Here is a 26,030-nt window from a genome sequence, read left to right as displayed (position 1 = left end):
ATTTGATATGACAGCAAAAATACCGAAATTATAGTTATAACGAATTACAAAATCAGACGAATCAACAAACCTGACCAACCAATAGTCGAGGTTTAAAGTTTTAAACGAACCAATAGGAATTGAGATGGGCGTGTCCCCGCAAAATTCAAGCGTCAGTTGCTGGGTTAGCATTAGCTACACAGTGTGTGCTGACAGTCTCGTGTACGAAGTTATAAACAATCGCTTTATTTATTTCGATTAAATATTTGATGTGAGTGCTCGGATAAAGCGATGGAAACAGCGGCGGATGAAGACGTAACGTTATCTAAGATAGGTAACTGAGAGCTGTTTATGGGTTATTTTTATAACGTTACAGTCAATAAACTGCGTTACGATTTTGTTTTGGAAAATCATTTAACAATAATTTGGAAACCAGTGGGTTGTTGTTCAAAACACTGCAATGATGAGTTTATCGCGCGTCTGTAACGTTATGTTATGTTTTTGCTTCATAAAAGGATCATATGTAGTTTATGGTGATATATGATCATGTTTCCATCAGATTTATAAACCTACAATAGTGTCAAAAACATCATAAATCCTCAAATAATGTCCAGTAGTTCCTTTAAATTGTTATGCTAATGTATAAAAAATATATATTTGATATAACATAAACATATATGGTGATGAAATCCAAAATATTAAATGTCATGGATGTATATTTACTGAGTAAAGGGGGTTAAAATGATCATTTTCACCTGAAAATGTTAAATAAGATAGCAGCATTATTTTATTTTTAGACTGGTACATCTATTAGTAAAATATGTTGATTTTAATAATCTTAGTTTCATTATATCCCAACAATTTAAATGTAGAGCTGCTGTGAAATTCCCATATCTATGCAAATAAACTATATGGGCCTTAAAAATGAAAATTCTATTAAACTATTAAGAATAAGAATCTAGAAGGAGAGGACGATATCTTGAATGCTTCAGGCGTGCAGACTTTAGATCATTTATGGCATTTACAGACAGCTGTTTGATTTAATTTAGCTGATAGAAACAAATGAGATGCATTTCCAGTTTCAATGTTATTTGTTCTTCAGATATTCCTCTTTAAAATAAAAAAGCATCAGCTGAATGCAAAGTGACCCACGTTTGGACCAATTCCTGATGCAGCCGCATTAATATCTCCATATCTCTGGAACTGAACCATCGAGGGCCTTTAAAATGATCATACCAGAAGGAAAGTTTGTTAAGACCCAGAATCTAAAGGGATGTTAAGATATCTTTAATACTTCTGGAGTTACAGGCATGCAAACTTAACACAACAAGTGCTTTTTGCCATTTTTGAACTGTCACTGTTATCATATAATGAAACAAATATTACTAAAGTCAACAGATTTAACAAATAGACATACCAGTCTGTGCATATAAAATAACGATGCTGCCGTCTTTCTGAAGTTATTTTTACACCCCTGTAATTTGGCTCCAAATCTCAGGTGAAGCTTGTCATTTTGGCTCTCCTCTACAAAAATAATGGATTACTCCGTAAACACACATCTGTGTTTTTCTCTTTGATTTACAGAGCTACGCAAACTGAAACTGGCAGAATACCTCGCGGCAAAAGGAAGACTGAAAGCACCTAATCCAAAGTAGGCGGTCTTGAGTCTTTCTGTCTGTAACAATTGTTGAATTTATACTTTTTCCAATTTTAAAATAAAAAATATACATATTTTTTTGCATTCAGAACTGCCATAATGTGTTCTGAATCGACTGTTTCATTTTGTTTTTTTACTCAAAGACCATATCTCAAGGAGAAGCCTGTTACAAAGAAACATGCTGAAGATAACCAGAATTCCAAAACTGTAAGTTAGATACATTTCTTAAAATGTGTGATGAGAGTCTGCAAGTCTGTTAAACTGATGTCTCTTTGTTTCTCTCAGAAAGCTGATGGAAAGGAGAATTGTGGCATCAATGGCACAAATATAAAAGAAGTGATGAGACTGAAGACATTGGCAGAGGTTGATAAAAACACATCCTCAAAAAAAGGACTTGGCATCAGTTCACTGGCCAAAGCCCAAACACAGCCATCCAGTAATTCCCGTAACGCTTGCCGGGAGGGTGTTCATGTTCTGAGGACACAGAGCAACAAAACAGCTTCTCTTCAAAATCCAAGGAAACCCCACAATGCTGAGAAAACAGCTGCGCCATTGAAGAGGACTCAAAGTGTCCAACCCAAAGCTCAGCCAGCTTCCCATGCTGCAAATACGACTCAAATATTAAGAAAATCAAGTCTTGTTTCCATCCGTAACACTTCACAGTCTAGATGTAGTGTCAGCACAGATCAGAGCCGCACCAAGACGGACATTCAGCCAACAAGGCCTTTGGTGAAGAAATTAACCGAAGCAAGCATCAAATCAACCTCAGCTGCCAATCTGACGAGTCGAAGACCAATGAAGACAACCGAGACAAAAATACAGAGAAACAGTGTTTCTAAAACCCAAGTGAAACCCATGCAAAAACCCAGAAGTCCGAGTGCTGTGCACAGCTGCAAAACAAACCCATCGACGAACAGATCCGATGTGAGCCGGAGAAAAGATACTTTCTCCGTTGATGCCACTAAATCTAAATCAAATAGCTCTGTCACCATCAGAGCGACAGGAGCGAGCGTCTCTTCAGCTCTCTCTAAACCTGCCAATAGAGAAGCAGCAGCAATCATCAAAAATAAACAGCCTGCTGCTGTTAAACTAACTAACACCGCTGCTGTTAAACTAACTAACACCGCTGCTGTTAAACTAACTAACACCGCTGCTTCTACCAAACCGTCCGGTCGAAGCTCCAGGAGCTGTGTTCTGCCGCAGAAGACCACTGCACCTCCAGAGCTTCACCGGCCTGCTAAGATCTCCAGCCAGGCCAAACCTGCGGTTCAGTTAGAGACTCCGAAATCCAGACTCTGTCCCAGCACTCAAGGAGTCCGGACCGCTCCGGTGGATGGAGTGAAGAAGCCCACTGCAGCTCAGGAGGAGAGACTGTGAGTATACAGCTGTCAGAAGCAGGGTTTCCCAGCTCTACAACTCTCTAGTATTCCCGAAGACCTTGATTGGCTTGTTCGGATGTGTTTGTTTTGAGTTGAAACTGAGCTGTGCAGGAGAGTGAACCTCAAGAGCCTTAAGGAGACTCTGGGCTAACATTTTGATGCTTTGGAAACATCTCGTTTTAAAAGTGCTTTAAAGAGATAGTTTGCCCCAAAAATGAAACTTACTCAATGATTTATTCACCCTTAAGCCGTCCTAGATGTATATGACTTTATTCTTTCAGACGAATACAGTCAGTTATATTAAAAATGTCCTGGCTCTTCCAAGCTTTATAATGGCAGTGAATGGGTGTTGAGATTTTAAAGTCCAATATTTTTTATATATCAAAAATATATACACTATTTTTGGGTGAACTGTCCCTTAAAGTAGTGGTTCTCAACTGATTTTGTTTCCAGATCTTACCCTGAACATAAAGTGGTGACCTATTTTAAGAGGTATTTTTGGGTGGCAAATAAATTAATTAGCTTTTTTTTTTTATTAACTTGTTTTAATTTGAACCAAATATAATTTGTGATATTATTTGTAACTTAAAAATATAATAGTGAAAATTAAAGGAATAGTTCACCCAAAAAAGAAAATTTCACCCTCAGGCCATCCAAGATGTAGGCGAGTTTGCTTCTTCATCAGATTTGGAGAAATGTAGCATTCCATCACTGTCTCAGCAATGAATGCTCTGCGGTGAATGGGTGCCGTCAGAATGAGAGCTGATAAAAACAGTAATCCACACGACAAGTAATGTAATTCTGAATTTCTCCAAATTTGTTCTGATGAAGAAATAAACTCAGCTACACCTTGTATGGACTGAGCTGATATCTAATATGTATTAAAGAAATCAGCTCCTGTCAAGATGAATAAATGCTGGTAGTGCTGTATTGTTTATTGCATTGCAATGCATTTTATTATTTAAATTTAGCGTTGTTTTTCCCATTGTCAATGACCTTGTCAAAAGAAACCTTTGATGCATCTTGAGGTTGCAGCCCAACAGTTGAGACCCACTGCCTTAAAGAATCAGTAGTTCACCCAAAAATAAGTAAACGATGACAGAGTTTTCATGTTTGGGTGAACTGTCCCTTCAGGAAAGTACACTATATTGCCAAAAGTATTGGCACCCCCCTTCTAATGAACAGGTTTGACTACTTTAGTAATTTCCATGAGTACAAATCTTAATGTTTAAGCATATAATGATATTTTAGGGAATTGTGTGTTTCTAATTTTATAGCAACAGTTTGGACAGAACCCTTTTCTATTCTAACATGACAGTGCCTCTGTGGACAAGGTAAGGTTCAGAAGGAAATGATTGATTGAGTGTGGAAGAACTTGACTGGTCTGTTTGACTTTAAATGCAGATCTTGAGCCAAAAACTCATCACCAAACACCAATGACTTGTACATACACTATATGCACAAAAGTATTTGGAACAGAAAAGGGCACTTCCAAAACTGTGGCAACAAATATTTAAAAATTGTGTTTCCATCTCTGTTGCAATAGTTTTGGAAGTGTCTAAAATGACTGTATCCCATATGTACAAGTTACTGGTGTTTGGTGATGAGTTTTTGGCTCAAGGTCTGCATTTAAAGTTAAACAGACCAGTCAAGTTCTTCCACACTGACTCAATCAATCATGTCTTTCTGAACCGTGTCTTATACACAGAGACACTGTCATGTTAGAATAGAAAAGGGTCCTGTCCATAACTGTTGCTATAATATTAGAAGCACACAATTCCCTAAAATATCATTATATGCTTAAACATTAAGATTTGTACTCATGGAAATTACTAAAGTAGTCAAACCTGTTCATTAGAAGGGGGTGCCAATACTTTTGGCAATATAGTGTAAGTATCATTTATTTTTCGTGTATGGGTCAAAGCGTAGCTGAAGTGCTGTGTGTGCAGGTGTAAGCTCCAGGAGTGGCGGGAGTCGAGGGGCATCACGTATAAACGTCCCCCCATGCCGGTCCGACTGGTGAGGAGGAAGACGGTTTCTGCTTTTCCTCAGCCATACTGGACTTCAATGGAGAATGAAGATGAGGTTCATGACATTGTCTTTGCTGTGGAGCGATCGCTGGATGACTGCATTAAATTATTACAGCAGGTATAATTATTATTATTGTATGAGGTGTTATTTTTTTTTAAATGCGTAATTAAATGAATGTGCGTAACCAGAGACGATGCAACAAAGCAGATTCTTCCATGGAAATGAACCGGAGTGAAATCACGCTGCACACAGCTGATAATAATCAAATATATTCAGACCACATGTCTCACTCTTTTGCTTTTGGGCACATATTATCAGTCATTTCCCTGGTCAAGACATTGTGTAAGTTAAGACAGGAGGTTAAGGAGCTGGCTGTATGGTGCAGTCTCAACAACCTGGAGCTTAACACACTCAAAACTGTGGAGATGATCGTGGACTTCAGGAGAAACCCCCCTGCTCTCCCCCCACTCACCATCATGAACAGCACTGTGACTGCAGTGGAGTCATTCAGATTCCTGGGCACCACCATCTCTCAGGACCTGAAGTGGGATATTCACATTGACTCCATTGTCAGGAAGGCCCAGCAGAGGCTGTACTTTCTTCGCCAGCTGAGGAAGTTCAACCTGCCACAGGAGCTACTGAAACAGTTCTACTCTGCCATCATTGAATCCATCCTCTGCACCTCAATAACTGTCTGGTTCAGCTCAGCTACCAAATCTGACCTCAGAAGACTACGGAGGGTAGTCCGGACTGCTGAGCGAATCATTGGTACAACCCTCCCCACTCTCCAAGAACTGTACTTATCCAGAGTGAGCAAAAGGGCTGGTAAAATCACTCTGGACCCCTCACATCCAGCACACAACCTCTTTGAACTGTTACCATCTGGTCGACGCTACAGAGCTCTGAGCACCAGAACGACCAGACACAGGAACAGTTTCTTCCTTCAGGCAATCCATCTCATGAACACTCAATAATAAACGTGGAACACACAATTCTATTATTTATTCACCACACTTGCTTGCTTTTTTATTTTTCAAATTTTTTTCATTTAAAATTTGCACACATCCAGTGTTAATTTCGTTGACGAAGAAGACGACGAAAAATATTCGTCAACGAACCTTTTTTTCTGTGACTAAGACGAGACGTTGACGAGCTAAAACTAATATCTGATGATAAAAACGAAATTTATGCGCGTCTTCATTAACAAGACGAGACGGGACTAAAATGTTATTTGAGGACTACCGGACATTCAAAATACATCCTATAGGCTAAGTTAACTGTCTTGTCTTTCAAAATGTGCGTCTCTGTCATTGGATAAGGTGCGTTTGCAAACAATGGCCTCAGCACCCGAAGGGTTAGGGAGTGGGTGACCAGACGTCTCGTTTTTCCCGGGAGTCACAATTCATTGTCGATTAACTTAAAGTCAGTGAAGGTGCGATAGATGGAAACACGCTGATAGAAGTGCTCTCTCTCGCGCAGGCTCCACTTCTTCAGTTCTCATACAGCGCGCGATCAGTTCTCAGTGCTCAAATACACACACAGCAGTCCACATGTCTCTCATGTAGAGCATCTCACGGAAATACAGTCCGTTATGGTTTAAGTGAGCTTAAACAGGTGGGTGAAAACTGAATGTGTGTCAGTAGGCTATTACATGCATACCTTCCATCTTAAATGGACAGCATTCCTAATTATCTGTCATAAATGTTAACCAACAAAAGATGTTAAATAAGTGTATACTTGTTAAGTAAACCTACTGTATCTGAAAAATGAGTTTAATTTATATCTCTACCAAAAAATGAATTTATTCCTGTTTTTCCAAATTCAATCCTTGATTCAAATTTCTCATAACTAAGCTTAATTGATTTGGTCTAAAGAGAGAAGAATTGATGACTATTTTTGTTAGAATACTACATATAAAATAGCTACCAAAATAAATGTTGGTAACTGCAGTTTGACTAAAATTTGACAAAAATGCAATGAGTTTTCGTCGACTAAAACTATGAAAGACTCAAATGACTAAAATGTGACTAAGACTATTAAGCATTTTCGTCTCAAGATAAAGACTGACTAAATAAAAAATGCCTGCCAAAATTAACACTGCACACATCAGACCTGTACACACATTGTCTATATTATATATTGTTTTTGCTGTTTTGTACATTGCCTATTTGTATATTATTCTTTTATTATCTGTGTCCTGTCCTGTTACTGTGTTTCTGTTAAACTGTGGAGCTTCTGTCACTACAACAAATTACCCGTATGTGTAAACATACCCAATAAAGCTCATTCTGATCCTGATTTCCTTTATTAAAACACATTTGTTCATCGATGCATCGATTAGAGCATTAGGAAATCATGACTGCAGAAGGTTGGAGCATGGTGAAATATTTCCACTTTGAGTCCGTAATCATTGTCTAGACTAGAAGTAACTGGATCCTGAATTTCAGTATGAATGCGTGTATAAAACATCTACTTCCATGGGAAAATTCACTTCTCTACATTCTTAGGCAAGGTGTAATTCTTCCAGATAAAGCGTTCTCAAACCAGCATTCAAAATTTGTCCAGATTGTTCCCTTATCCCTAATCGCAATGTTTTTTGTTGAGCCGAACTCAGGTGTTTGCCATTTTCTGGCATTAATCGACCATAATGTTTACAAGCCTTTTCCACCACTCTGAGGTTATGATAAAATCTGGGTAACCAAATGGTGCATGGTCCCTACATAGTATGGAGAAAACAAAGTGAAGACCAAAAACTTGTTACCCACATTCTTCAAAAAAATCTGTTGTGTTCAGCAGAAAACATAAATGCATACAGGTTTGAATAAATGAGAATTTTTTTTCATTTTTGGGTGAACTATTCTTTTAAGCTTTTCTTGAGCTGTAAAGCACAAATTGAATGTTTTATGTTGGATGATGCTTTCCTCACTGATCTGATGCTGTGGACAGGGTTTCCCGGTGGAGCGGGTCAGAGATGTGCTGTCTCGGGTGCCAATGGCACAGAAGTTTGCTAAATACTGGATCTGCCAGGCCAGACTAATGGAAAGAGAGGGAAACCTGGAGGTGCTGCCCATGTTTCAGGAGGCCATCCGTGTTGTGAGAGAGGTCAGCTTCTCTTTATATTCCCTTAATGTTATTTCCTTATTTGCTTCGCTTTAGTCTGGAAATCTGAGAAGCCTCAGAAGAGATGTTAGTAGACAGTTTTTTATTATTATTAGTTATATTAAATATTACCATGTTTTATTTAAAAATAATAAATTAAGAGTAAATGTTATGTTTTTATTGATTTTTATTTTGTTTCATAGTGCTGTCAAACGATTAATCGCATCCAAAACAAAAGTTTTTGTTTACAGGGTTGCTATGGGGTTTGGAAAAGTATGGAATTTGATTTAAGTATTTTCCTGCTCTGGAAAAGAGAAAACGGAGTATGGAAAAATATTTGTGTTTCCAGACGTTTGCCCCTATTTAGCGTTTTTATAATTGAAAATTATTTTAAAAGAATTTAATGAAAATAATGTAATTCACAAGAGGTGAGGTTTCATGGCAGCTGTTTAGTGATTGTCAAATACGACTGAATGAATTCAAATGCCGGTTATAAGCATTTTGGGTTTCTTCTCACTATATTCCTAGGACCGTATTAATTAGCCTCAAGGACCTTTGCAAAAATTAAAATATGTACAGACTTTTATGTGTGCACAAGAAACCATGAAACTTGCCGTGTAGGATAATGCACACTGTGCCACCCTATTGAGCCATCAGCCCATTTCGCTGCCACAGACTGTGCGTTACCTAAGGCCTTGAAATATGGCATACTGAACTTGGCAAATGTTATGCTATTAGCCCATTTCATGTCATGGTTTCTCCAAAACCACAGACGATGTGTTAAATTGGACATTAGGCATAGATATTAGAGGTACTACCGTAAGAAAAGCTCAATTTTGAGCAGGTAGATCTCTGTTAATGCATGTGCTTCCATGCGATCATTTTATTCATAGTAATGAATAGACGGCAGTGATGCACAGAGGAAATAGGTTACATAAAACTAGAAATTGTAATGCGTAAGCATGCTAAACATTTCCATGCACATGTGAATAGTTTCTCGAGGGCACAAAAAAGTTACTTGTGTACATGTAAAAGTGAAAATAATGCTCTATGAACCATTTGTGACCAAGATGGCGGCGCGAACACATCGCGAGGCTCAGCGTCTCACCAGTTTTTGCAATTTTGCAGTATTTTTCCTGCTCATCTCGGGTCTGTTCTCACTGAACAGCTTTGCCTTAACATCATACACCCGACAGGAGCTTTTGGATATCGGTCTGCTCTTTTCCAACAATCTTATAACCAATCATCGACTCATCCCGGAGATCTCCAGAACACCCGAGGCAACGCACTCTGCTCGGCCGGGCGGAAGTGCTCACAGGCGGCGCCGAGATCGTAAACAAAGACGGGGGAAGCGTGGAGGACTAAGAGCTAAGCTAAAGCTAACACCGCACCGGCTCTCTTTACCCAGCATTTTCCTCGCTAATGTGCGGTCATTGGTGAACAAAATGGATGAGATACGACTTCGCATCACCCATAGTAAGAAACTTTTGGACTGCAATGTCATGGTTTTCACTGAAACATGGCTACATAGCGACATACCCAATAATGCTATTGATCTAACCGGACGCTACACGCTCCGAGCAGATAGAACGGCAGATGACTCCGGCAAGACCAGAGGCGGAGGATTGTGCATTTATGTAAACAAAGCTTGGTGTACGAACTCTGACATTGTTGGAAAACACTGCTCACCTAACCTAGAGTTTCTCATGGTTAAGTGTAGACCTTTCTATCTGCCGCGGGAGTTCACTTCCACCATCATAACTGCAGCCTATATTCCCCCGGATGCTAATGCCAAGCTTGCTATGAACGAACTGCATGCGGCCATTAGTAAACAACAGACTGTACACCCGGAAGCTGCATTTATTGTTGCGGGTGATTTTAATCACTCCAACTTAAAGACAGTGCTCCCCAAATTCCATCAGCATGTCTCCTGCCACACTAGAGGAGAAAAAACTTTGGATCATGTTTACACAAACATAGCTGGAGCTTACATCGCGACTCCCCTCCCCCACCTCGGACAGTCTGATCACCTTTCTTTGTTTCTCACCCCCAAGTATTCACCCCTCATCAACCGTGTGAAGCCATCAGTGAAGACCATCAAAGTGTGGCCAATGGGAGCAGAGTCTGTACTTCAGGACAAATTTCAACACACGGACTGGAGTATGTTTGCTTCTCAGGCTGCCAGTGGCTCTCACACAGACATTGATATCTATACCACCTCTGTACTGGATTACATCAATACCTCCATTGACAGTGTCACAACAGAGAAACAGATCACAACGTACCCTAATCAGAAGCCATGGATGAACAAGGAAGTGCGGCTCTTGCTGAAAGCCCGCAACACTGCTTTCAGATCAGATGACGCTCAGGCCTACAGCATATCCAGGGCTAACCTGAAGAGGGGCATCAAGAAGGCCAAGCACTGCTACAAGCTAAAGGTAGAGGAGCATTTTTCCAACTCTGACCCCCGGCGCATGTGGCAGGGCATCCAGGTCATCAGTGACTACAAGCCATGCAACTCCACTCCAACGGTCACAGACGTCTCCTTCCTTAACGAGCTAAATGACTTTTATGCTCGCTTTGAGAATAACAACAAGGAGACAGCCACCAAGATCACACTCTCAGGAGACCATCAGACCCTCAAACTCACCTCCACAGATGTCTGCACAGCATTGAGCCGGATCAACGCATACAAGGCTGCTGGCCCCGACGGCATTCCTGGACGTGTGCTCAGGACATGTGCAGAGCAGCTCGCAGGGGTCTTCACAGACATTTTCAACCTGTCACTCACCCAAGCAATGGTGCCAACATGCTTTAAGTCGACATCCATTGTGCCAGTGCCGAAACACTCCTCCCCAACGTGCCTGAATGACTACCGCCCCCGTAGCACTCACACCCATTGTTATGAAGTGCTTTGAGCGACTGGTCCTGGCACACCTCAAGAACTGCCTCCCACCCACACTGGACCCACACCAATTTGCCTATAGAAGCAATAGAAGCACTGAGGATGCAGTAGGCACAGTACTGCACTCGGTACTCACACACCTGGAAAACAACAACACATATGCACGGATATTATTTGTTGATTTCAGCTCAGCATTCAACACCGTCATTCCCTCCAAGCTGACCACTAAACTTGGAGACTTGGGTGTTAACACCTCCCTTTGCAGCTGGATTATGGACTTTCTGACCAACAGACCTCAGCATGTTAGGTCAGGCCACACCTGCTCCACCACCATCACACTCAACACCGGCGTACCACAGGGCTGTGTGCTGAGCCCATTTCTCTACTCCCTCTACACCCATGACTGCAGGCCTGTGCATGGATCCAACTCCATCATCAAGTTTGCTGACGACACCACAGTGATTGGCCTCATCAAAGACAACGATGAGACTGCCTACAGGGAGGAGGTACAGCACCTGGCTGCATGGTGTGCTGACAATAGCCTGCTCCTCAACACCAGCAAGACAAAGGAACTCATTGTGGACTTCAGGAAGAAGAAAAGTGGAACGCATGACCCCATCCACATTAACGGGATGGTTGTTGAACGTGTCTCCAGCTTCAAGTTCCTGGGAACCCACATCTCGGAGGACCTGACCTGGACCACCAACACATCCAGCCTAGTCAAGAAGGCTCACCAACGCCTCTTCTTCCTTAGGACACTGAAGAAGAACCACTTGTCTCCAGCCATCCTGGTGAACTTCTACCGGTGTGCAATTGAAAGCATCCTGACCAACTGCATCACAGTCTGGTATGGGAACTGCTCAGCTGCTGACCGCAAGGCACTACAGAGGGTGGTGAAAACCGCCCAACGCATCACAGGGACACCACTCCCTGCCATTGAGGACGTCCAGAGAAAACGCTGTTTACGTCGAGCTCGCGGCATTCTTAAGGACTCCTCTCACCCTGACCATAGACTGTTTAACTTACTGCCCTCTGGGAGGCGCTTCAGGAGCCTCCGAACAAGGACAAGCAGACTCAGAAACAGCTTTTTCCCTACAGCTGTTTCCCTACTAAACTCTGCCCAATGACACCCCCCTCACACACCACTACAAACTCCTCACCCCTCCCCATCATTAAATCGATTAAAAAAACAAAACAAAAAACAACCAATCTACACTGAGTACTATGCACTGGAAATTTTTATTTCTATGCACTTTCAATGTTCATTGCACTAGTATTTATATATCTTAATTTATAGCTTATTCATATCCATTTGTAATTATTTTCATAGTTTTTGCTCACAGTGTACATACATTTACTGTACAATCCATCTGTATAGTATGTTCATATCACCCATCTGTATATCATACTGATAGTATTAAAAACTTGTAAATTATGTCCATAGTACTACTGCCTTATCTGTATATTCTGTACATATGTAACATATTGTAGGCACTGTATATCCTGTACCTCTGCTTATTGCACTTCTGGTTAGATGCTAACTGCATTTCGTTGCCCTGTACCTTACATGTGCAATGACAATAAAGTTGAATCTAATCTAATCTAATCTAATCTAATTTGTTAAATATGGTCTGAAAATCTACAGAAGAGAGTCTGGGAAAGTATGGAATTTTGAAATGGAAAATGTGTAGGAGCCCTGTGTTTACATAATGTGTGTGTACTGTGTATATTTATTATGCATATATAAATACACACACACAATATATATTTGAAAAATACAATACAGTACACACATTATGTAAACAAACATTTATTTTGGATGCGATTAATCGTTTGACAGCACTAATATTCATATCATTTATATTATATAAAAATATAGTTAATATATAAACAATATATTTTTCTTATATATTTGTGTGTGAGTGCACATTTCATACACAGTGGTAATTCAAAGTGCTTTACATAAAAGGAAGTAAAATAGTCATTAAAAATAATAATAATAATAAAAACAAGGAATTTAAAAACAAACATTCTCAAGCTTTGTTCAAACTCTTCCGCATGAAGTGAAAAATCCTTCCAAAACACTTAACTGTTCCACTACTTACTGTGACCATCATAACCCAAACAAACAGATCTCAGAGGTCCTACTTCCACCTGATTAACCAACACGCTTGTCTTTGCCCACATTCTCTTTACCGTCACAGCTCTTACTTTAGCCTTCTGTTAAACTTTTAAAATGATATAAAAATTTGTTTAATTAAATTAAAACCGTAAAGAATAGAAAATAATTATACATAGTGCAATCAGTTGGGACATATAGCACAGTGCTCATTCAACAAATGCACAGCTAAACAGATGAGTTTTGAGTCTTGATTTAAATGTGGCTAATGTTTTAGCACATCTGATCTCTTCTGGAAGCTGGTTCCAACTGCAGGCCGCATAATAGCTAAAAGCAGACTCCCCTTGTTTTGTGTGAACCCTTGGTATTTCTAACTGACTCGATCCTAATGATCTGAGTGGTCTGTTCGGTTTATATTCAGTGAGCATATATGCAAGATATTTAGGTCCTGGGCCATTGAGTGACTTATAAACAAGTAAAAGTACTTTAAAATCAATCCTAAATGTAACTGGAAGCCAGTGTAAGGTCCTGAGGACTAATATGTAAACACACTTTTTATTTGACAGCATTGGTTTTTTACTATTATTATACAGCTGTTTTCTTCTTTGAATGCAAGTCAACTCCACTTCTCAGGCAAGAGCTTACAGTAACAGGAGATGACTTGCTCTAGTGTGTGTAAATACCAGCTTGTGAGTAACCGTCTGTATTCACCCACTGTAATGTGTTTACTAACAGCCAGTGGATGAGCTGCGATCTGTGGTTTTTCAGATCCTTAAAAGGAGACAGATTCAAGGTAAATCTTTTTTTATATTTTCATGAAGTGGCAGACACTTTTTTTTTTTTTTTTTTAACAAACTATATTGCAGTGATTTTAGTTTACACTCCATTTTTTATATATATTTCATGTCTCTTGTGTTCAACAGGCTGCATTTTATCAAAAATAGTGTTTAATAAACATTACTACAATAAAAAAAGAACTGTTTTCTATTTGAATACAGAACAAAACGGCAAAAATAATGCAAAACGGCATTAAATCAGAATATTAGGATGATTAGAATGCCATCACAGGAATTGTTTCACAACAATATTACTGTTTTTAGTGTTTTTTTATTAAATAAGTGCAGCATTGGTGAGCATAAGTGATGTCTTTTAAAAACTAAAAAGAATCAAGTTATTATTAATAATAATAAAAGCAAATCTCACAATGTTTTAAATCTCTGGCACCATTAGAGTCTGAAGCGGAAGAGACTGGAGAGTGTGATGAAGAGGATGGTGATGGCAGCATGTGCACCCCAAAACCCATCAGAGCCCTCATATCTGGAGCGAGGGGAGACTCGTCAGTCGTCAAGTACAGAATCACAGCGACCCCGGGGTATGACACCTGCACACTTACGAGGGCTGTCAAAAAACTTAGAATTTCGAATGTTTGTTGAATTTTAAAAAAGCCACTGGATTTTTTAAAAATTCGCTGCTGCGTTGTTCATTCAAAATATTGTTGAAAAAGAGAACACCGATGCAGAGAAGATGTTGTTTAGGTCAAAACTGAAACCAAGCCGTACACATCTCATTTTCTAGAGGGATATCTATCAGCGTTGCACTCGCGTCTCGAACAAGAGAGCCGTATGTTTAGAAAACATGTCAAATTAATGTAAGTTCAACTTTTAAAAAAACATCTCGAGCCTTTATGGAGGTTTTTCTGCATCTCATGTTTTTAAATAGAAAAAGTCCTGTTTGTCATTGTTTTCGGTCCTTTGTATTAAACTATACATACCTGATGCTGCTTTGTTTCTAATTGTTTAAGCAACTTAATTATGGTTTATTAACATTATTTTAAAGCTGCAGTCCGTAACTTTTGCCTCTTTGTCGCCCTCTATGTTTGAAAACCTGGAACTGCAGTTTCTTGCAGAATTATCTTCCGTGCATGGGGTTGTGATCCGGTGTTGAATCTAATGTTCTGAGGTGAATGTGTAGCTGTCAGTCACCGCACCGGTGTGGATATTTACTGTACTTCGCAATCACAGATTAGTCTACGTCTTGGCATATAGGACCCAAGTAAGAATGTTCACCGCATTTTCATCTGAACAAGTAACAAGTCTGCCACGCTTCTTCTGCCAAACTGAGGAAAAAAGCATTAGCATAAATCGCGCTACTAATGGTGATTAAATCTAGAGATTGGTTAGCTCATATCACATCAAACCGTGCAAAGTATTGTTATACTTTATTCTCAAATTATTCATGTTAAAAACATAAGCATTGCGTGACTGAGTATAGTATTAGCGTGTCGATTTCAATTTTTGTACAGTCTAATATCTAATTGTCATACCATTCAAGTTTCATATTAAGAAATTCTTTTAATCCAAAAAGCAAATTAATGTTCCTTCAAACTGGTTTCATAAACACAATACTTTCTGGATTACAATCTGCCATCAAAATGATAAATTTAATTATTCCAGCTGCTGTGAGACGAGGCTATAAACGATCCGTCACCTGCAGGATCCTCACCTGAGATAGTCTACTAGCCGGGACAACTGCTTTATGTTTGTTTACAGACGTGACGCAATGACGCAGTGCCATGCTCCAATTTCCCGCGGAAACCTACCCGTGCCACTCAAATCAGAAAACATTATTAGAAACTAACTGTTGTGAATCGGGCTACAGTAAGGTGATAGTTTGAACGCTGGCTCGTTATGTACTTGATTTCGGATCATTTTTAACCAAAAAAAAGTTATGGACTGCAGCTTTAAACATTATGCACTTTTTTCACAGTGTTATTTTATTGCTTTGAAGGAATGTGCATTAGTAATATTTAGCTCGAGGCGCCCTCTTGTGGTCTCAGGAGATAAACCAAAAGCTTTTTCTCCCTTACTGAAATTATGCCTTTTAAATTTGAATATTGATAATATTTAAGTACAAAATTCAAATTGAGTTTTTCAGCCATTTTGACGGCCCTAACACAATCCAGCTTTGAACTTCAATAACCTTGATCCCGTGTGCATGCAGACACATGTTCTTTGGAATGAGTAGCGTGTTGTGGGACTTTTACCTCTTCACGCGCTCCAGTGCCTCTTGAAAAAACTGATTTTTTTAGTTTTTAATACCTATATTTTTATGCTCACTGTAAGAAATGTATACAAGATCACAAGCTTGCATTTAAGACAAGACAGCACAGGTGAATAGGGTAAAAAATAGACTTTCTATACTTTCCCTGTTAAGTGATTACATTAAGAATTGCAAAATTATTTAGTATTACAGGTTTCTGAGAAGTACACAAGTCAGGGGTTTTTCTGGCTCAGAATGAGGTGGAGCTGGTACGGTCCTGATCATGTGCACACATGCATAATGGATAAAAGCGGCCCTTTTGTACATTTAACATGACTTACGGTCATTAAACACTGAAGAAAATGTCATTTAAAACATTTCAGCCTCCTATTTTGTTTACATAATATATGCGTGTGTAATGTGTGTATATATAAATACTAGTGATCGACTGATATTGATTTTTTTATTTTTTATAACCGATACCAATTATTTGCATGTTTATGTGCCCGATAACCAGAACCGATATTTATTTACTGTTATAAAGTAAATAAATGACTGCGTGAAGTAAGTCCATACTTCTCTTTGGTTTTTCCTCCTTTCAGTCATCTTAACAAAACATGTTTGGAGAATTAGCAGTCTTTCATGCAGGGCTCTAGACTCATTCTTCCCACTGATCTCACTTTTGCGACTAACTTTCTCAGTTGGAGCACATAATTTGATTGCAGTTTGTTTTTTGTTGTTTTTTGATACAACATTTGATTAATCAACGCATGCTGATGAACTTTTATCATAGTTTATAGTTATATGGTAATGAAAGTGTTCAACATTCAACTCGTTCTTTTTCATCTGTATTATTTGTGATTTTAAATTTTGTGAACAGGATTCCTTTTTTCACTTTCACTTTCAAATTTGTGATCTTGGTGTCACGCTTTACATGCTTTTGTTTTAAGACTAAAACAAAATGGATTCATTGTTATTCTTAATTAAAAAGCACAACAACAATAAAACAGTACGTTACAATGACAAACTAGCTTATATAACCTAATAAGACGAGGCATGGCAGGACACATCACATGCTGTATTATATACCGAGTAATAAATTACACAATGTTTAGCAAACACTGAAGAATCAAATAAATAATAATATTAAAAAATTAAGGAAAGCCTCCATAGCGTAACGTGAGGTAAACAGCAAAGATAAGCTTTTCAAAACGAAAACTAAAAGAACAGTAAAACTAAACTGGCTGTCGCTGACAGGACTTGAACACCAGCATGTTCACCTTCTCTGGTTTAAGAAGCGCTCTTTTACTTTAGCTTGAAACCAAATCCTCTGTTGCACCTTTGCGCTCGTGCTGACGCGGCGAGTATAAACCAGGCTCTACTGAAGCGCTCGCGCTGAAATCTGTCAATCTGACTCCTGCTACAATCGGCTCTGCAGCGCGCGCTGTATGAAGCAGACGCAGACATGCACTCGCACAAGTGCGGCCACGTCAAGTTTCTACTCGCACATTCTCAAAAAGTGGTCGCAGTCTAGAACCCTGCATGTTAAATTTAATCTTCGTATTACAACAATCAAAAACATTTTATTTATAAAAAGCTTTAGCAGCAACACTAATATTAGCAGTAAGCAAAATAAACGTAGAATGTCTAATGTTTTCAAATGGAGAAAATAAATAAAGGACAGGAGTCATTTTAACTACAGTTTTAGTAGGTTTATAAGCGGTTTAATAGGCAAAAGAGTGAAGAATAATTCACTGGATAATGTTAATTCACTGAATAATATTCTCTGGAATATAACAAGCATTGTATTTTATTGCATTTCTCAACTGGCATGCTCTATTTTTTTGTGGTTCTAAATTATGCTGCTGACAGCGCAGTTTATCTGCATTTACACAGAACTATACTCAAACTGCCATCGATAACAGAGATAATAAATAATTTCCATAGAGTTGTATTAATTTAGATGTTTATAAATGAAATTATGGTTATATAGTAAGTGTTAATACAATTTAGGGTGCTTCAAAAAAGTGAATCTTGTTGAAAGTTACATGCAGTGGCCGTGCTGAGCATTTCTTGAGCATCAACCCGCTGAGAGAATTAAATTCAATGCTTTTATTTCCAACATGCTCTAATTCATGGCTGTGTTATTTAAATCAGGCAAAGTTGCATCTTTATTGGGACAGGGGTTGACAGAGTATCTTATTTATCATATTTCTTAGAGCCAAGTTGCATAAACTACATATCAGGCATTTATGTAATGCATCTAATTTGTGCATTAATGACTGTAATATTAAATAGTTTACTAACTACAGCAAATCAAGTACCTGCACGCCGTTGCTGTCTCGTCTCCCCTCAGATGCGCTGCAATTGCGATCCTGCGCGCAATTCTCAAAACACCCACAAGACGGCGGGGTTTATCGGTGAATCTGATATTACAAAACCGATATTCAATTATGGAAAAATGCTTAAATATCGGGAAAAATATCGGTAAATCGATATATCAGTCGATCTCTAATAAATACACACACATGCATGTGTATTTAAGAAAATATTTGTTTAAATATGAAATATATTCAAATATAATATAAATTATATGAATACAAATATATATACTGTATGTCCGCGTATTTATATATATATACATAATAAATATACACAATACACACCCACATTTGTATGCAATTAATCACGATGAATCGTTTGACAGCACTAGTTTTTGCCTGAGATGATTAAACTGTGATTGTGTTGATTGTTTGCAAGAATGCATTGATCACAGCTGATGAAAAGTGACAGTAAGGTCATTTATTAATACTACAAATATTTCATATAAATCAGGTTCCTTTAAGCTTTCTGTTCATCAAAGAATTCTGGAAAAAGACATGTATCAAGATGTTTCCACAAAAATATTAAGCAGCAAAATCTGTCTTCAGCATTGATCATTAATAACAGAGCGCCAGTAATAACTGGTGATGATTGAGCACCATCAGCAATATAGAATGATTTCTGAAGACACCGTTTCTTTGCAATTGTAATATTTTAACAAAATTATTTATTTATTTTTACTGTGCAAGAGACTTCTTTCAAAAGTCTTAAGGTCCAAAATTTTTGTCAATTTTTTTTTTTTGCATCATAAGAAAAAAATACAACCTCACTTTGTGTCAATCACGTTTACACTGCCTCCGGAACTTATGTTTGTCATAAAACACTTTTTTTTTTTTTTTTTTGTAAATGCAAAAAATAAATAAATGCATTTTTCACATCCGTAGCAAGCATTTTGAGAAGTGTTTTGATGCATCTGACTCTGTGCAAGGTTTGGATGATACATATGGAAAAATCGCATAGGAAATCTTTTTGACTAATAATTAAGGTGCATTCAGGTCAATTGGGACATTTTTTTCCCAGACATCTCAGTGGCAAATTACCTGAATTTGAAATGAACATTTTTCAGTTGGCAGGATGATTAGGAGTTGTTTTTGCTGTGATGTCTGATAATGTTCTCTGATGTTTTAGAGGGAAGAGGAGTCAGCGAGGAGCAGAACCAGGACAAGTGGATGGTCATGAAATCCGTTTCTTTACCCCGGTGCGGCGCTCGGTGCGGATCGAGAGAAGCGCTGTGTGTTATCCCACAGCTCTGCAGGAACACGAGCCCTGCGTGACCTCTCTCTGTGAGCTTGCAGGTGAGCGTCAGGAAGCGGTCAAAGGTCAGAGCTCTCCTGTGTATGTGTACCGTGAGAACGAAGCGATGACAGACCGCGTTCACGTTACACTTGTTTATCCAGAGGAGGAGGATACATGATCATGCTTATCACGCTCTGATCTTCATGTCCCACCTGGAAGCATTGAATTGCTTTAATCCTTTTCATTCTGCATTCACTATTTCTCAATAGATTTCAGCCAGAATTTCCGCTCTCATTAAGCTGGTTAGATGTTAACTAATTGCTTCATACCTTCACTGCTATGCATCGCTGCTGTATTTAGATGATGTTTTGTTTAAATGTGTTTAAAGGAACCCGTACTGCAAAAGACTTAACTTTCTATATTTATAACTTCAGTTATAATTTATGGATCAATCTCTGCATGATTATTAAACCATATTTGAGTCAGCAATGTAAATTTATTCCATAGAAAATGGAGAGTTATTCAATTCTGAGCACATTAAAAAGTATTTGGATGTAAACAAACATTTTATGGATCTTTTGTGTATGTCCTGAGCTTTGTTTTTAGATCATTTCTCATTGATGTTATGTAATATGACTTCATCTACATCTTTATTGTTTATTAAATTTGGAAATGTTGATTGGCAAACAGTTTTTGAGGTTAGTAAGAAGTTCTTCTGCTGTTGTATGGTCATTAAACATGCGCTTCAGGAATGGGAGGGATGCAGTTTTCCCAGGCTGGTCAAAACAAGTAGAGGATTTCTTTAAGAGCAGAATGTCTCTTGTTTCTGGGAGAACTCTCACATGCCTGTCACAGGACATTAGGGCCAGTAAACTGATGATTTGAAGGGATATTTTAGCCAAACAAGAAAATCTAGCTTTTTTTCTTTAGAACACAAACATTTTTATCTGGTCCAGTGTTGCCTGTAAAGACAAAAACAGTTTAACACTCTTCAAAACATCTTTTGTCTTGCGATAGAACTGTGTTTATCTGCAGGAAGATGAAATACAAGATCTTCAGGACCACCGAGTCAAGTCTCCTTTATTTATATAGCGCTTTTAACAATACAGATTGTGTCAAAGCAACTGCACAATATCAAAAAAGGAAAATAGTGTGTCAATAATGTAAAATGAAAAGATTGAAAAAATTAATTCAATTTTAGAAGATTTGTGGTTGGTAAGATGTTTGTTTTCTTTCTCTTAACAAGGCTGCATTTATTTGATAAAAAAAAAAAAAACGGTATATCGGTGGAATATTATTACAATTTAAAAAAAAATTTTTTTTATATAATTTAATTTTTGAAGCCAACCGTTTCTCCAGTCTTCAGTGTCACATGATCCTTCAGAAATCATTTTAATATGCTGATTTGCTGCTCAAGAAACACGTTTTTGTGGGAATTCTTTGGTGAAACAGATGAATAAAGTGCCTGAGGATAAAACGGTGATAAATCCCTGATAATGACGGGTCTGCTTACACGCTGAAAACAAATGTAGGCATGATGCAACAAGTTTAAAAAAAAAAGTGGAAGTGCTTCTTCCATTCCAGTGAGTACGGTACGACAGAAATTTGTCCCTCGGCAAATGATGCAAGGAATTTTTTGCCGTTCACAGCAGCGCAGAAATATGTTACGACAAAAACACTCTGCTCCATAACCGCTTACATAAATGAATATTGCTCATCTATAATGGGACTGCAATACATATACAGTGCCCTCCATAAGTATTGGAACAGTAAAGACAAAATTGCTCTGTTGGCTGTGGAGTCAAGACATTTGCAAATATGATTAAAAGATGAATATGAGATAAAACTACAGAATGTCACATTTTATTATTAGCCGTTTCAACACATAGATGTTTTACCAAATAAAAAGAACAGCACTTTTAGAGTTCATCCCTCTATCTGATGTGAGCATAAGTATTGGGACAGTTGAACATAAGGCAGATATAAAAGATTAAAAGCTATTATTTAGTTGCAGATCCCTTGCACACAATCACAGCAGTGAGTCTGTGACCCATAGACATCACCAGACTCTTGCTCTTGCCAAACATATCAGCATCATATATCGGCCATCGGCTGCCCTGATTTCTAAGTATCGGCATCGGCCAGAGAAAAACCCATATCGGTCGACCTCTAGTCATCATACATTAAGTCATCAGTAAAGTTGAGAGGGCCTGTTCCAGAGACAGCCATGCATCCCCATGCCATGACTCCACCTCCACCATGCTTTACAGATGAGGCTGTATGCTTGGGATCATTGCAGTTACCTTTCTTTCTCCACATTTTTGCTTTCCCATCACTTAGATAAAGGTTCATCTTTGTCTCATCGGTCCATAAACACAGTTCCAAAACTCTTCTGGCTCACCTTTCTGCTTTTTTGCAAACTCTACTCTTGTCTTTCTATGTTTGGTGCTGGTCAGAGGTTTGCATCTTGCTGTGTAGCATCTGTAATTCTGTGTCAAAGTCTCCTGAGGACAGTAGATTGTCAGAGCATCACCCAGCTTTCTGGAAGTTGTTGCTGATTTTACAGACACGTCTTTTAGGATTCATTTTCACAGCTTTTATGATTTGTCTGTCATCAACTACTGTTGTTTTCTCAGCCGATCAGGTCGTTGTTGGTTGCTGGTGTCGCTGGTGGTTTCCAAATTCTTGATTTCTCCATGCCCTTTGTTTTTGCTAGAGCTCTAACTGACTTCCTCTTTTCTTTTAGCATCCAAATTGCTTGCTTTTCTCTCAAAGTCAGCTCCCTCGTCTTCATCCTGGTTTGTGTGTCATCATCGAATGCAAGATTCAGAATGCAGAAGTAATGGATATAACTGATACGTCACATTCCCTGCTTTTAATATCTGAAGAATGAATGCAACAGGACACAGCTGATCACTTAGAAAGACCTGTGAGGCAACTGTTCCAATACTTATGCTCTCATCAGATAGAGGGATGAACTCTAAAAGTGCTGAACTTCTTAGCTGGTAAAACATCTATGTGTTGAATCACCCAATAATAAAATGTGACATTCTGTAGTTTTGTCTCATATTCATGTTTTAATCATATTTGTAAATGTCTTGAGCAATTTTGTCTTTACTGTTCCAATACTTTTGGAGAGCACTGTATATATTCCAGAATTCAATACAAGTTCAACTCGAGCAACAGCATTTGTGGCATATTAATAAAAAAGCAACAAGTACAACACTTTCAGTAAAAGCAAATGGGGCTAATTTTTGGAGAAATGTTTACAGTTTCCGAAAACCACTTTTTTTCAGCTTTTGTTTGAGTACAGCTCAATTCTTTCTCGTCATCATCTTTACGGTAATGTCACAATGCGTTGCGGTATTCCAGGTTCAATACAAGTTTTTGGCACAATGATTAAATGAATTGCAACAGGGTCAAAACCACAAAAATCTGGGTTACGTTAAAGCACTTCCCATGAAAGTAACATCTAAAATTACTGTGTGTGGCAATATTAAACATTGGTTCTGTCTGCACTTGGATATTAAGTATTGATAAAAATCTGAACTTAGACCACCCATCTTGTTTATAGCTGTTGATATAATTGTTTTCTTCCTTCACTGACAAAGATTGTCTTTTATAAACTCTCACACACCCTTCTGAAAATATTGGAATGATTTATTTTAATCTCTCTTTCTTTCTTTCTTTCTTCTGGGTTTGAGTTTTGTGCTGTTTGCATTAAAATGATATACCAAGTGTTTAAGAATAATAAAACTGATCTAGTGCAGCAACTTCCAAAGAGCACCGTTCTGTATCTGATATCGGTGGATTATGAGAGTTGACTATTGTCAACTAATAAATCACAAAGTTTTACTTCTAAATTATTAATGTATGTGTTCCACTCCATGCCGTATTTCAGCAAATGAAATTTTGCATGCTATAGCTTGTCCAGTGGAGAAATTCATCACTTGTCAATATGTTTTAAACCATTCAGTCAGAATTGAAGTGCTTTCATTTTAAAACATATTCCAGGTTACAGTTTCCACTGACATTGTCAACGTGATTAAAGGAATAGTTCAGCCGAAAATGAAAACTAATTCACCCTCAGGGTAAGGCTTTCAAGATCTAGATATTTCTTCATCTGATCAGGTTTGTAGAAATGTGTCTCAGCAATGGATGCTCTGCAGTGAATGGGTGCCGTCAGAATGAGAGTCCAAACAGCTGATAAAAACATCACAATAATCCACACCACTCCAGTCCATCAGTTAACATCTGGAGAAGACAAAAGCTGAAACAAATCCATCGAGTTTTTATAGAATGTCTTTCTGACGGCACCCATTCACTGCAGAGCATCCATTGCTGAGACACTGATGCAGAGACACATTTATACAAACCTGATGAAGAAACAAACTCATCCTGATCTTGAATGTCATGAGAGTGAGTAGAAGAATTTAGAAATTAATATGATAATTAGATACAGGAGTGAACAATTGTTCCGTGAATAGTGGAGAGACAAGGCTTCTAGGATTTTATCTTCTTGACCGTCTTGATAGAAGATTAGAAGACGGAGACCTTTCAGGATGCTGTAGAGCATTGAAAAACATTTGCATTATTCAAGTCTCCTTTATTTACTTACAGTAGAGATCTTTCACAGTAATAAACAGGAAAGTAACAGAATCAGTGCTGCAAACTTCAAATCCTAATTCTGCTCTAATGCAGACAATAGTGTCATTATTGAAGTTCATGATGAAACTAGTTCAGTTTAGCGATTAAGCAGTTCTACTGAAAACAGTAGTGAGATTTTTACATTTACATTTAGTCATTTGGCAGACGCTTTTATCCAAAGTGACTTACAATTGGGGAATACAAGAAGTGATTCATCTTGAAGAGGCAATCAGACAGAGGAAGTGCTCGTAACACCAAGTCTCAGTCATTGTCCAAATAAGTACAAGATAGTAAGGGAGAGAAAGATAATAATAAAAGACCTATACAGACATAATAAATTCAGACATTATTTAACTATGATTAAAATAGATAACAAATACAAATCACGACAGTATATTTGATCAGTAATAAAAGTCGTGACGTATTGTCAAGTATGGTGACCCATACTCGAAATTGGTGCTCTGCGTTTAACTCATCCAAGTGCACACACACAACAGTGAGTAGTGAACAAATGCACACACACACACACACACCGTGAACACACACCCGGAGCAGTGGGCAGCATTTATGCTGCGGCGCCCGGGGAGCAGTTGGGGGTTCGGTGGCTTGCTCAAGGGCACCTCAGTCGTGGTATTGAGGGTGGAGAGAGCGCTGGACATTCACTCCCCCCACCTACAATCCCTGCCGGCCCGAGACTCGAACCAGGGATTGCAGGGATTTCTTAATCCTAAGAAATAACACTGAGCCAAACACACATGCTAAAAACAACAACTTACATAGTAAGAAATGGTTATAAAAACTGAAACCGAATGAAACAAGTAGAAAAGAGAAGAAATTAAAAGTGATACGTATGACTAGACTTCAGTTCATTACTGCTGCTTCACCTGCTTTTGATCTCTCTCTCTGTTCTCTGTTTGGAATCTGTTCGCCTTGGATTTGAGTGGATTTCAAAATAAAGGCTTATCTGAAGAATTTGTCAACCGAGCGCTTTAGTAACATTTTTGGAAAGCTCCAGTGAATGTTTTTTAATCTTCTCAGGACTGGAAGGAATTTTAGATGGAGTGAATGAACAACACTGTCTTCCACACTGTTCTCTCTGTCTGTGTGTGTGTGTGTGTGTGTGTGTGTGTGTGTGTGTGTGTGTGTGTGTGTGTGTGTGTGTGAGAGCGTGCATGTGTGACATTCTCTTCATGTCACTGGTCAGATACAGTAAACATTCACAACTTTATAATAAACTGACTTCAGTTGCTCTTAAACAAGTTGTATTTTTAACCTAAACTATAACATTAGTCTTTCAAACTGTTAAGAACTGTTACATATGAGAGAAAAATAGGGTTCATAAAGGATGCTGCTGTTGAGACAGAAGTAGACACGGGGGGTGATATAGTTCACCTTCCAACCGGTTACCCTAGGTATTGTTTTATTTTTAATTAAAGAGATTTCTATATTTTACCTATTTACCAACATTGTAACTGTAGCGGGATATTTGTGTCTATGACACACTAGAAATGTGAGATCCGTTGATTATAAAGGATGTTTGTGAGATGAGTGAGTTGT

The 26,030-nt window shown here is 38.3% G+C and overlaps 2 protein-coding genes across 3 annotated transcripts in view; one reads left to right on the top strand and one right to left on the bottom strand.

Annotated features, from left to right (window-relative positions):
* Positions 1-26,030, bottom strand: part of LOC306870149 (uncharacterized protein) — a 141,051-nt gene that overhangs the window by 91,930 nt on the left and 23,091 nt on the right. The gene's annotated exons all lie outside the window — the stretch shown is intronic.
* On the top strand, positions 139-20,518 carry LOC306869324 (uncharacterized protein). 2 transcript variants are annotated; one of them, XM_079416030.1, is made up of 9 exons: positions 139-313; positions 1,564-1,630; positions 1,780-1,843; positions 1,922-3,009; positions 4,965-5,163; positions 7,993-8,148; positions 13,905-13,962; positions 14,400-14,541; positions 19,719-20,518. In XM_079416030.1, the coding sequence occupies exons 1-9, from the start codon at positions 271-273 to the stop codon at positions 20,002-20,004; spliced, it is 2,103 nt and encodes a 700-aa protein (XP_079272156.1). In that variant the 5' UTR covers positions 139-270; the 3' UTR covers positions 20,005-20,518. The 2 variants fall into 2 exon arrangements, with proteins under 2 accessions (XP_079272156.1, XP_079272157.1); XM_079416031.1 differs by having other exon boundaries at positions 13,938-13,962; positions 19,719-20,512.

The sequence above is a fragment of the Barbus barbus genome (genome assembly GCF_936440315.1).
Source record: "Barbus barbus genome assembly, chromosome: 5".
Classification (NCBI taxonomy): Eukaryota; Metazoa; Chordata; class Actinopteri; order Cypriniformes; family Cyprinidae; genus Barbus; species Barbus barbus.
This window is presented reverse-complemented; position numbering and strand designations above follow the sequence as displayed.